Genomic DNA, 12,503 nt, shown 5'->3' with positions numbered 1-12,503 from the left:
ATACATATATATGTGTTTATATATGTATATGTATATATAAATATATTTGTTTGTATGTATATGTATATATATATTTGTATAGATGTTTGTATATATATGTGTATGTTTTTTTATTTTGTATATATATTTATATTTTTATTTGTATATAGATATGAATATATATGTATATTTTTTTTTGCTGTTTATTTATTTTATTTTAAATTTTTTTAAAAAAAAAATCGATTTTTTTTCATATTTTTTCGGAATTTTTTTTAAAAAAATATGACGTGGCATGCTGATGTGGCAAAAAATCTATGTGGCGTACCACGTCAGCCGCCACGTGGCATGCCACGTCAGCGATTAACGGACACTTAACACCGTTTTCGGATTGTGTAGGAAATTGCAGTTAAATTGGGTAGTTCGTGTATCAATTTGGCACATTTGATAATTTGGTGTAGTTTTTTGTCAAATTAAAAATTCGTGTAGGAAAAGGTCACATTTTGCAAAGTTGGTGTAGGAAAATGTCATTTTCCCAAATAAAAACCAAAGATTACAAAAAAAATACAATTGGATAAATGGGCGGTAGTGTTACAAATACACGAATTCTTACTATTTTTATTTTATATAACCAAATATTAAATAATTACTTTAATTTAGAATTACGAAAAAATTGATATCATGACATAAATATGATTTTTAAAAACAAATGAGCCATATTTTATCTAATTTTCGTGGATTTTAAAAATATGTGTACATAACCGTAACCGATATTGCTTGAAATTTTGGCATAAATAACGTTACCGATGTCTACATAACGTGAATATGAACAATAGTTTGGATTTTTATTATATAATTTGGATTCAAATTATTGATTTTTTATTAAATTATCGACTCCTTAAGGATATTGTTTGGTTAGTTTGGAAACTCCGTTGTAAATTTGGCAATCGAGAGCCAACACACACGTACATGTATATGTATGTATGTACTATTAAGTCATAGATGATCATCTAATACTGAATCATTTGCATGTTTACGACTGACATAGAAAGCATCCTGAAACTCTCTCATTTCCCCCATTAGATAAACCGTACGTTACATATATTACATGACACCGCTACAAAGCAAAATATATATTTAATATCTAAACATCGAACTATAAGATAAGCCTCGTAGTTTTAGCTTTTATTCTGTTGGGTCTTTTAGTTGTGTTGTTTTCATGGTTATGAAGACGAACAGTTAGAGGAGGGAATCGGTGGCGAGGGAGGCAAGCCTGTGGAGGAAGAGGGAGAAGACATCATCGCGGCAGAGCATGCTGACTCGGACGTGCTTCTTGTCGGAACCACATCTATTCCCGGCCCTCGTCAGAACCTTCTGCTTCATTAGGAGGCTCCCCAGATCATTCTCCTCCTTGCACCCCACCCATGCAAACGCTGTTCGTCGTCGTTCCATTTTCACACGATCTTACCACTTTTATCTCATATATAATATATGTTTGTTAGGGTAAATGAAGAAAGAAATATTACCAGGGTATGTTTCCATGAGTTTGCCGGAGAAGTTGCAGAAAGCTTCGGGATACTTAGGGAGAGTGAAGATGTGGTCGCTCTGCTTGACGACCTCTCGCAGCTTCTCCCACCTCGTCTTCATTTTCTCTCGCCCGTACTCGAAGAAGCTCTCCGTCTCCGACCGGCATGTCTCCGTCAGGACATTGAGTATCTTCGCCGCCCTCATCTGCGACTCCTTCCCCACCCCGATCGAGTTCACCATTATGTACTCCACCATCTTCTTCGCCACTTCCTTGTCCTTCACAAGCGCCCACCTTCATCAAATATCAAGTATTAGCGATCATCCATGTGTATAAACCCATAAAACAGGAGGTGGGTTTCTAACCCGATGCGTGAGCCGGCGTGGCCGGAGATTTTGGAGAAGGTGAAGAGCATGATGTCGTGATCGGGGCAGTAGGTGATGGGAGTGTAGTGAGGCCAGTAGTAGGCGAAGTCGTATATGACTTTGCCGTCTGGTTTGTTCACCACTGCCTCTCTTATGGTCCCGTCGGGGTTGTTCGGTGACGTCACCAGCTCTATGTACGGCCCTTCCTTGTCGAAGCTCCTCGCGTCTCCTTCCCATTTGTACATCTCCGATCTCAGATACGTCGTCTCTTCCACGTATGTCTACATTATATTATATTATATTATATTATATTATATTGCCAATGTGTCCACATATAAATGCTTTCGAGATTTGGGATATTTATGTATATTTTAGTTAGGAATAAGTACTTTGGGAGACACATCTTTCTTTTCCGAAGAATATAATTAAGAAGGAAAAGGAATGGGACAGGAGCATGTTACTATGTCTTCCACAACACATGTAGATGCTGTGTGACAGTTGTGTGCTGTCATTTGTTCCAATCTTTTCGTTTTGTTTTTTCAATGTGTTTGTGTGTGCGTTCGAGAAACATGTCTGTCACCTTGTTCTTTAATCCCCCCCGCTGCCCTTTTCCTCTATCAAGTATGCAATGGAGGTTATTCTGTTTTGCTTTTTGCAGAATATTATTACAGCAATGGAGGTTGATATTTACCTTTTTCCTTGCGTGTTCTATAGCTGACAGATAGGTGTATAGGGTTGTTGCAATTGTATTTAGTTTTCCATTTATTTTTATTCATTTACAAAGTGTATATATACAATGGTTGAGCAGTAATGAAAGGCAAGCAGAATATTTTGAAAACCCTTCTCTTCTTACTCTCTGAGAACTTGTTATCCTCGTTAACCAAATTACTCGCGTCCTTCACTATTCTATATTCATAAGGCCAGGTAAATATAGGCAGCTATGGAGAGAGAGGGGGGAGAGGGCTTACGGAGTAATAAGGAGCGGCGGCGAGGACGCTGACAGGGTGGGACCCACGGATGGAGGATAGCGCGTGGACGGCGGCCTGGCAAAGCTGCGTGGAGCCTGTCCCCACCACGATGTAGCGTTCATCTGTCGCCGCGTTTCCGACCGCCGCGTGCAGACCCCTGATCGCGTCTTCCAGCCCCGGCTCCATGAACCAACACACGTTGTTCGCGTCGCTGAAGTAACTCATCAGATCCCATCCTTTAATCTCCACCGTACACCTGTCCCCCATCTTCCCCCAGTACTCCTCGAACACCGTCGGATCCCCACTACACCACCGTCAAATCACAAAAGATTCGGAAGTCATATGACGATGAACAAAAAAAGAAATAGACATTCATAACCTAAAAAAAACAATTATACAAACAGAAAAACAGATATTTGAGCCGATGATTCTGCAATGCAGTTATCCTGAGACATAAAGAGCCCATGAAGCAAGACGTTCTTCATATATTTTCAGGAAAAAAAAATAGATAGATAGATAGGTATCATTGAAACTCTGCTAAATTTTGCTGTCAGAAAGCGAAACGTACTGATCGAGATTGATGACGGCGGCGTCCGACAAGACGTTGTTCTTGTTGGAAGCATTGTCGGATTTCTTCGCGTACTCAAACCCTACCATCTTCTTCTTTTTCCTGCTTCTCTGCTGCGCTTCACAGCTTATGTGAAAATCGTAACTACTGAGATATGCGTTAGGAGGAAGGTGGGATACTTATAGAATGAGAAATTTCCTTTTTTAAAAAAGACTAAGAATATATAATTATTTCTTTGTTGGAAAGAGCATATGCGTATAGTTAATTACCTTTTTTTTAAATGGGAATTTTAAAATCTTTTCTTTTATGGTCAAGAATGACCTGAATTTTTATGCAAACTTATCTACTAATTATATAACAGAATATTTCCATTTATAATTTTGTGCCTGAATCTATATAATCAGAGCAACCGGTATACTCCGATACATATCTTCAGTACGTGTTGAACTTTAAAATTCAAATAAGGCAGTCAAACACAGTTTTATTAACATTTCTTTTTCTAAAATACATATATCCGCGAAATTAAATTTTTTATTTTTACATATTCATTTATTGCCCGAGGACAAATAATGGACTGGATTCTCTCTTTGATAGGCTAGTATAGATGAAGAATAATGAAGGAAATCTAAGGGTATTTAATGCTCGGATCTAACACCTCATGCTACATCAAATTAAGTTTTACCAGCACCAACTATGTTCATGCATATCTATAATCCATCTATGCCCAAAGCCTAAATATCACACGTATAGCTAAATGGGAAAAAAAAAATAATACTCAACGGTACGTGGCAGCGCGAAAGCCGAGTGGCACATTGATACAAGAGTGATGCGTTTTACATAATTATTAAAATTAGATGTTATTTAGACGGTATATATTACTTTATGATTTTACATTATATAAGATAACAAAAAATTATAATCTATATGTACCGTATATATATATAATATACAAACTCTAAATATAATAGCTTTAATTTCTCGCAGACATATTGCCTCGATATCGACAAAAGAAAGGGTTTTGCAATTATATTATCACGTGTTTAATAATTAAAGTAACGTGGTCATCTTCACAGTTTAGCCCCCTAGACATTCCTCCTCCATCGCTATCGCTCATATTCATCAGAACGGCGTGGCCGCCGCAGCAGTGCCGTTCAGGCTATCGTGCATTCCCTTACCATTTTCTTCTAAATCTGCATAGCAATCATTAAAATAACATTTGAGATGCGGATGATATAATGAATCGGGGGTTTGACTTTTATTGGTCGGTCCACGCTCGCTGTCTGAAGCGGAGGTTTCTGTCTTCTATCATGGCGTGTCGCCAAAATGTCGCACCCTCATATTTCTTTTTCTTTTTTTTTTGTTGTTGAATGCACCCTCATATTTCTCTAATGGTCGGGCAAGAACATGCGAGCCGGCCTGCATGCATCGCGCGCTCTTGCTTCCTTTCTGCTATTGTTCTTGTTTTTTTTTTATAATAATTATTAAACAACTAATTACATAAAGCAGAAATCAAAATTAGATTCTCGGCAGCCCAACGCATGGCTTAATATGAACAAGTACGTTAAACTATACCCGTTAGAACAAATAAATATAGGTATTCATTTATTATTAAACTACGACCACATGCATTGTTTTTCCAATATCATTTGAATACCGCACAAGGCAAGTATTTTCTTTTTTACCGAAAAAAAATTAGAATCTTTAGGAAGAAAATTAACTGAAAATGAACATCTTAGCCTAGACGTTAGAAACCTTTTCTCACCTAGATGATCTAGTTGCGTTTCAGAGTCGTGCGTGCGTGCGTACATACATACATACATACATGCTAAATGACTTGAGAACCCAAATATCTTGACCCATTGGCTGGTGCAATGGTACTCTATGGTAATAATGGGCTGCAAGGAAGCCCATGTCGTTCTATCATAAATGACTTGAGAATCACTATCCGGATGCTTGATTCGGTTATTCGAAACCGAACGGAAATATTCAAAACTGAATCGGAATATTTAGTATCGTTTTCTAATCGAAATGTCTAAAATTTTTAGATAGTATTTTTAAAGAATTGGGTTTTTTAAAATTCTAAAAAATTGAAAATTTTTAAGAAAATATAATTTAGTTCTTAATAAAATTAAAACCGAATTGAATATAATATAATAATCGATTGGTACATATTTTTTTAGAATTGAAAGAAATAAACCGAATAATTTTTAAATTGAATCCGAACTGAATATTGAAACGTCCACCCCTACACATTACACGCGCACATGACTCCCTCCTCCCAACGCAGTTGTTGACATCTAAATTAGAACAAAGCTTGTTCATGCAAACCCTAACAATAGAAAATATCTAATACAATTAGAACGTACGGGTTACGGACGCTTGAATGAAAAACATAAATGCAAACTCTTAATAATGTTTAAATAAATTTAAACTCTTAATGTTTCAAAAAAAAAAAAAGATCGGCAGGGGGATTGGCACTTGGTCGAAGACTTGGTTCAAGTCGATCCATACATTCCACTCTCAGTAATATAAAAGTGTCATATTCAAGAATTGCAAAAATCGCATCAAATCGGAATAGAATCGTCTGTAATTATAGTATTGCTTAGATAACGGGACAAAGGAAGGTGCGAGATATGAAGCAAGGGGCCACAGAGAAGAGCGAAATAAATGGGAAGGGGGCACGTGGGTGATTAATGCCCTCCATCTAAATCCGGGTCAGCCCTAAACTTTTAGCCGTATCATATCTTATTAAAATAATTATCAATTATTATATTTATATATAAAAAAATTATATACTACTAGAAATCTTAAACTACTTCGGCTGGAGATGTTATACAAAGTTTAATGTGTAATATATGTACATACTTATATGTGGTATACAACAAATGTATATATGGTCCCATTGTGTCTAGGATGTCTGTTTCATTATATGCGTACCATTCTCTTCTCACCCAATGTCCTGTCCGTCCTTATTTTTAAAAATAAATGGCAAATTACGAAGGTTCAAATAACCTTTTTCATAGAATTTTACAAGGATTCGCGATAATTTCGCATGCTACATCTACCACCATGCATATGTATGAACGTTACCATTTGCCAAATATACACACACACACACACACACACACACACACACACACACATATATATATATATATATATATATATATATATATATATATATTAAATTTCAAAGTCTTACAAGGCCCACAAAAGTTGTCAGTTCGGAGAGCATTTCTTTTTCGGTTGGTGGTGATTTATTTCGATTTATTTTGTGAATGCTAATTTTTTTTTTCATTTTTGTTTTTTGCTATGCAATAATAAAACTGCCAATGTTTATCTCATAAATTCTATGGATATGACGGTTGTTACAGAAATATTCAAATTTAGGGTATGAAGTGGTTGTCCCGCGTGAACGCAGGAATTGTAGGATGGCAAACATTATATGTAGAATATGATATTTAGGCAATCATCATAATAAACGTTATGTTTTTTTTTTTTTTGCGTGTCGTTGTAATTAAGGGAGAGGTCGAGAGACATGAGGCAATAAATTGCAAAAAAAAAAAAGAATAAAATACATTTACATATTGGTAACATAAATTAGTTGGTGTAAGCCTTGATATCACCGGGGTGTATGCAAAACACCTACTTTAACACCATTTTTTCCCCTCCTTTTTTTTTTTTTTTTTTACTTTCTCTACACAAAACCATGTTAACAAATGGTGAATATTTTACCCGCAATACAAAAAAATTACGCTACGAATCAAATCATGGATCCGAAAACTTGTGGTGGAGACATCAAGGGCATCTAGGATTTTTACCGGGACCTCCGTAGTAAAAAAAGTTACCCCAAACCCGATTTACCCCTCCTCGGATGTCATAACAATTAGGATGGTCGGCCAGAACTCGGAGATTGGACAAAGGGACGAGAGTGTTGTCCCAATCGACCACGTGGATATTCCTGAAATAGGAGGCGCGTTTGAAACCTTCTCCCGACAAGTGACCACTTCCCATTTGTGTGGAAGTGTGGTAACCTCCGGGACGAGTGTTCACTGTCTCTCCCCCGAATTGGAGCATAGTCGCGTGCCTTCTCAGGTGCGTGAACAAAAACGCCGGCCAGTACCCTACTAGAATCCCCGACCCGAATTCCAACCACCAGTTCCCATGCTTCGGATCCTACGTGGATTTTAGAAAAATAACTAATATTGAGTTTTCTTAAAATAAATTAAACCTTCTATAGACGTGCGGGAAAGTAGGGGTTGAGGTGCGTTGACGGTGGAACCATTGATGACAAGCCATGTGCCTCGTTAATCAGGAAGAATGCGATTAAGGGCTACGCTAATTTTAATTTAAATTTAAATTAATGCCAACAAGATTTGTGGGTCAAACGTTTAGGCGACATTTCTATCAAATTTAACATGAGTTGCTATGCTTAGGAAGATGCATTCGAGTGGTCAAGACTCAAAAAAAAGTTTTTTTTTTAATAAAAAAAATCTTACTATAAATCGATAATTAATTTCGGGAATTACCTTCCAAATCATCAGGCTTATGTCGAACTGTCCACCTTTGTACGACGAAACGGGAGAAATTGCGGCTCCTATCGCAATACGCCTATTGGTTTGGACGAACCCCGAACACAACAAATTGTAACACCCCGTCGTTCGGTATGCGTCGGACTAAAAAACATCGTCACAAACCGTTATACCAACAACTAAAATAAAACAAAATGTGAATGATTACGTTGTACGGAAGGAGTTACCGTCCAATAGGTGAAGAATCTCGGGTAGGTGTCGCCGTACAGCTCCGGACTAACCTGTTCGAAGAAATCAAATGTTTTTTTTTTTAAATTAGGATGCATGCTGCAATTATACGATTGATAAGGTATAGTGGGAAATGCGACCGACACCGGCGAATTGAAAGACTGTAACCAATACGCATAAGTAAAACAATTTGTAGAAGGAAATAAAGACATGCCTGCCAGCCAGATTCGATGGTGTTAAGATCGGAATTGAAAGAACCGGAGATAACCCAAATCTGAGATAAGCTGAATTCGTATTGACTAACGACACGTGGCCTCCATACGTTGATACTGGCTTTCGCTCCGTAGTATTCCGCTCCTGTTACGTATCCCACTGCATGCTATTACCACAATTCATTTATTTTACACGATTTTGAAAATTAATAATATATTCGCTGTCATATTATAAACCATCTTGATCGGTCGACTTTTTTTTTTTAAATCCCAGATTGATTTAGAAAAAGATACGATGCTATCATTTTTGTTGGGTCAAAATACGTACTTCGTGGCCGTTGCTAGTGGAGTCTCTTCGAACGTGTCTGAATTTCCGACCAAATCTACGGAGGGAAGATGCCCGTAGCATGTCCTTCTCCGTCGTTCTTCTGACCGGAACCGTTCCTTGAGGGCAAGATTCTCCTGATGAACTCCACTTCTGGAAATTCTCAGACAATTCATCTCCTTGGCTATGCCCTTTCGGCATCTCCGGCGGATCCTGTTCAATTTTTTTTTCGTAAATTCAAACGAAATGAGTTTAGAAACTGAATTCTCATGCAAATCTTTACGTTAACTCTATGGTTATGTGAACTGAAAACAGTCCGGAAAGGAGGAATAGTAGTTGCAGCATACCAATGGTCTCTGTCCTTGTAACTGGGGATGATCGAACGCAGGTTGCTGGTGAGACAAAACACAGTCTATTATATCGCCATCTGGGCTCTGCAACAACGTAACAAAATTGAAAAGAAAGAAAGAAACAAGACTTGATCGTACAGCGAAAACAGAGATGATTTGAGTCAGAAATTTGCCTGAATGGTCTTGACGGCGGGTTTGTTGATCTTCTGGAGATGTTTTCTGATGAGTTTCAGCTTCCGAAGCTCGTCATGAGGCCGGAGAGCCTGATCGCCGGCGGTGGAATTTCCGGCGAGGGAGACGGAGAAGAGACAGAGAAACAGCATCGACCTGATGACCAAACCTGAAGCCATGTCTGGAGAATCCCCCCGTAGTCTTGTCTTGTCTGGATCTTTCGGAAGAGTTTGAACACATCTGTGGTATCGCTGTTTTCTTCTTCTGTGATCCAGAAAGCAACATTTAATGCGGTCTCTTGTTCTTCTTCTTCTTCTTCTTGATAACACTGACACGTCTCCCAACAAACCCATTAAACGCATAATCACTTCTCTAATAAACCCAGAAAAAAAAAAGCTTAAAAATAATCGGTTGTTCGTTTGGACAAGTTTTGGGCATGTGGGTATAGTGTTATAAATACCGGGTAGTGATGACATCATGTAATATTTTTTTTTAGAACAAAACTATAAGTTCTTATTATAATATTTTGGTTGCAGTTTTTTTTACAGAATTCTATAAATGAGAATCAGAGAAAAAAGATAGGAGGTTTCTCAAAATGTACATTCGTCGTGTGAAAACTGAAAAGGGTATTTATAAACAAGGAAATATGGGAGTGTGATTTTATGTGTTTGATGTGGTCAGTCGCAGTCACATATGAATTAGTAATGTTTTAACTTTCATCATAAACGATATTTAAATATTATATGCCCTTCAAATACTATACGAGATGTCCTTCCTCTTTCGTTATTTTTGTTTAAATCGGCACACATTCGGACCTTTCTCTGAGTTTGTTAATTTGAGAATTGGTGTAAACCCGAAATTTCTAGATTCTTAAGTCATTTTAATCGATTGAATAAAATACGGATTCTCTTATAAAAAGTTAAATCAATTGGGAGCGTAATGATTTGCATAGCATGAATATCCGTGGGGTACAACCATGCATGCATGAAGCACTTATACCCTCCAATATCTAAACTAAAAAAAATACACAAAACCGATCGAATTGATTGAAATTAGCTAATAAACATTCGCAACTTAATACATTTTTAATGTAGACACGATTTGCCAAATAAGACCAAATTCAACTATGCGATAGATGACATAAAGGAACATGTAAGGACATGATGACTAGCTAAGAAAATTTCTTTAGTAAAATTGAATTGCGGAGTGTATATATGCATGCATATATATATATATATATATATATATATAATCACATTGTCTTCAAAATTGAGGGATTCGATAGAGGAAAGCATGGACATGCATGTTGATTGAGATTCATTCTAAAAGGAAACCCGACGTTTCTTTTTTCTCGTTCCATAAATATTGATAAAACCAAGTTTGGTTTGCATTGACTCCATGACCATCATTGTACTTGCACCTCTATCATATCCAATCTTTCACGAAATTTTCCCCAAAGTTTTTTGCTTTCTTCTTCGGACAATAAATTATAACTTGCATGAACATATTTAGATAAATATGTAGTAGAAAAAATTTCTATGATTTTGTTGTTTATTTGGTTTGTCTCTTGTGATACTATAAATAGATAGAGAGAATTTCGAAGAGATGGTTTTGTCTCCTAATTTGAACAATAAGATAAATCTCATTTCCATTCGAGTCTCTACTTAGAGAGATATTCACCTGAATTTTTCCGATATTTTAATATATGTAATTGGATTGAAATCTGGTAAATTTATAGATTATCAAAAAAAAAAAAAACTTGAGGGATGAGTATCACAAGAGTCACCATTTTCATGTTTGTGTTTGGCCCATTCATATTAAGTGTATAATGCAAGTTGAACCACAATATATATATATATATATATATATATATATATATATATATATATATATATATGTGTGTGTGTGTGTGTCACAATTTATATATTGTGTATGATAACGTTTGGGCTAACATAACAACTTCATATTATAAATTAAGATACTGGTGGGAAGGTTTTGTTATAGGAGAAGAGGGTATTAAGTAGGGTATTTAAGTGGGTGCGGCCCCGTGGGGACACTTGGCATTGATGACATTGACTCCATTATTCATTACGGGGCCAAACCAATGTCTGATACCCTCCAAAAGTAAACGTGGGATCTGATTTTTTTTTTTTTTTTTACCAATTTTTTCTCTTGTCACCCACCAGATTAGATTTTTTTTTTATCTAACAAAATAAAAATACAAATTAGAGGACCAATTTGACCCGACCTTATGATTAACCAGAACACAGCTTGATTTAGGGAGCGGACAATCATCCCTCGCTCGGCCTCCTCCAATCATTCACTTCTTTAATTCGAAATCCGACAAAAAAAACTCGAATGCTACGTATAGTAATTATGGCAAATGAACTCCTATATATTATCTGCCATCAAATAATTAATATGGCCATCCCACCACATACATGTATCTCCCCGCATATATACACAGACGCTTACGTATATATGTATTATGGCTCAAGGGCGGATCTACGGTAGAAGAAGTGGGGGCACTGGCCCCCACTGTTTTTTTTTTCTTTTAAGAACATTAGTTATATAATTTAATAAAATTTAAAAAAAATGTAATAATACGAACATTAGTTATATAATTTAATAAAATTTAAAAAAATGTAATAATAATCCCATTGAAATTTATTGCGGACCCCACTATTTTTATTTTTTAATATATTTTGTGATGTTAGTTAACAAATCAAATAAAAAAAATTGTATTTTATTTTTTTTCTCTTTTTCTTCGTTATCTTCTATTTTCAATTTTTTTTTGTTTTTGTTTTTAATCAAACAAAAAATATTATCAATTCAATTATAATCAAATTAAAACTAAAACTAAAAATAAATATTTATAAAAACTATGAATTTAAATAATCTTTATTATTTATTTGTTTTTATATATTTATTATACTTATAAATTTATCTATATATATATATTTATATATTTATTTAATTTTTATTTGATTTGGTAAAGAAAACAATAAATAAACTTTTTAAAAAAATTTGTAATAATATCTCAATATAGTGGTAAAAGTTCAACCGATAATTTACTCAAAAAAAAATTCAACCGGTAATACATTAAATTTTTAATTTTTGAGTTGTTGTCTAGTTTATTTTATGAAAAAATATTTTAAACAGTTATAAATAGAATTATATAAATATATTTTATAAAATAAGAAATTATAGAATTCAATTGTTGAAGCTAAACATTTTTTAGATGATATTTTTTATTAAAATTTTATAATATATATATATATAC

General features: G+C 35.4%; 2 protein-coding genes across 3 annotated transcripts; both read right to left on the bottom strand.

The window, feature by feature from the left end:
• Positions 1–1,016: 1,016 nt before the first annotated feature.
• On the bottom strand, positions 1,017–3,557 carry LOC104822981 (L-tryptophan--pyruvate aminotransferase 1). Its single transcript, XM_010554367.1, has 5 exons — positions 3,403–3,557; positions 2,835–3,138; positions 1,867–2,147; positions 1,503–1,795; positions 1,017–1,409 (listed from the first exon to the last, which is right to left on the bottom strand). Exons 1-5 carry the CDS (start codon positions 3,489–3,491, stop codon positions 1,216–1,218), a joined length of 1,161 nt encoding a protein of 386 aa, XP_010552669.1. The 5' UTR covers positions 3,492–3,557; the 3' UTR covers positions 1,017–1,215.
• Positions 3,558–6,937: 3,380 nt separating this feature from the next.
• On the bottom strand, positions 6,938–9,719 carry LOC104822980. Of its 2 annotated transcripts, none has more exons than XM_010554365.2 (7): positions 9,223–9,719; positions 9,047–9,133; positions 8,703–8,912; positions 8,377–8,541; positions 8,162–8,215; positions 7,932–8,078; positions 6,938–7,578 (listed from the first exon to the last, which is right to left on the bottom strand). In XM_010554365.2, exons 1-7 carry the CDS (start codon positions 9,697–9,699, stop codon positions 7,201–7,203), a joined length of 1,518 nt encoding a protein of 505 aa, XP_010552667.1. In that variant the 5' UTR covers positions 9,700–9,719; the 3' UTR covers positions 6,938–7,200. The 2 variants fall into 2 exon arrangements, with proteins under 2 accessions (XP_010552667.1, XP_010552668.1); XM_010554366.2 differs by having other exon boundaries at positions 6,954–7,578; positions 9,047–9,091; positions 9,223–9,714.
• Between the last annotated feature and the right edge of the window lie 2,784 nt (positions 9,720–12,503).

Source organism: Tarenaya hassleriana, unplaced genomic scaffold, assembly GCF_000463585.1.
Source record: "Tarenaya hassleriana unplaced genomic scaffold, ASM46358v1 Cleome39, whole genome shotgun sequence".
Classification (NCBI taxonomy): Eukaryota; Viridiplantae; Streptophyta; class Magnoliopsida; order Brassicales; family Cleomaceae; genus Tarenaya; species Tarenaya hassleriana.
Note: the sequence above shows the minus strand (reverse complement) of the source record. Positions and strands in the feature narration are given on the sequence as shown.

What these genes read in the sequence shown, in the direction of transcription:
- LOC104822981 (XM_010554367.1), bottom strand. Translation starts at nt 3,491, where the DNA reads ATGGTAGGGTTTGAGTACGCGAAGAAATCCGACAATGCTTCCAACAAG. An exon ending in CACGCCGGCTCACGCATCGG is followed by an intron (nt 1,796 to 1,866) that starts GTTAGAAACCCA and finishes TATTTGATGAAG; the next exon opens with GTGGGCGCTTGTGAAGGACA. An exon ending in ACTCATGGAAACATACCCTG is followed by an intron (nt 1,410 to 1,502) that starts GTAATATTTCTT and finishes GACGACGAACAG; the next exon opens with CGTTTGCATGGGTGGGGTGC.
- LOC104822980 (XM_010554365.2), bottom strand. Translation starts at nt 9,699, where the DNA reads ATGATGTCATCACTACCCGGTATTTATAACACTATACCCACATGCCCA. An exon ending in TACAAGGACAGAGACCATTG is followed by an intron (nt 8,913 to 9,046) that starts GTATGCTGCAAC and finishes AAAATTGAACAG; the next exon opens with GATCCGCCGGAGATGCCGAA. An exon ending in CCACTAGCAACGGCCACGAA is followed by an intron (nt 8,542 to 8,702) that starts GTACGTATTTTG and finishes TTGTGGTAATAG; the next exon opens with CATGCAGTGGGATACGTAAC.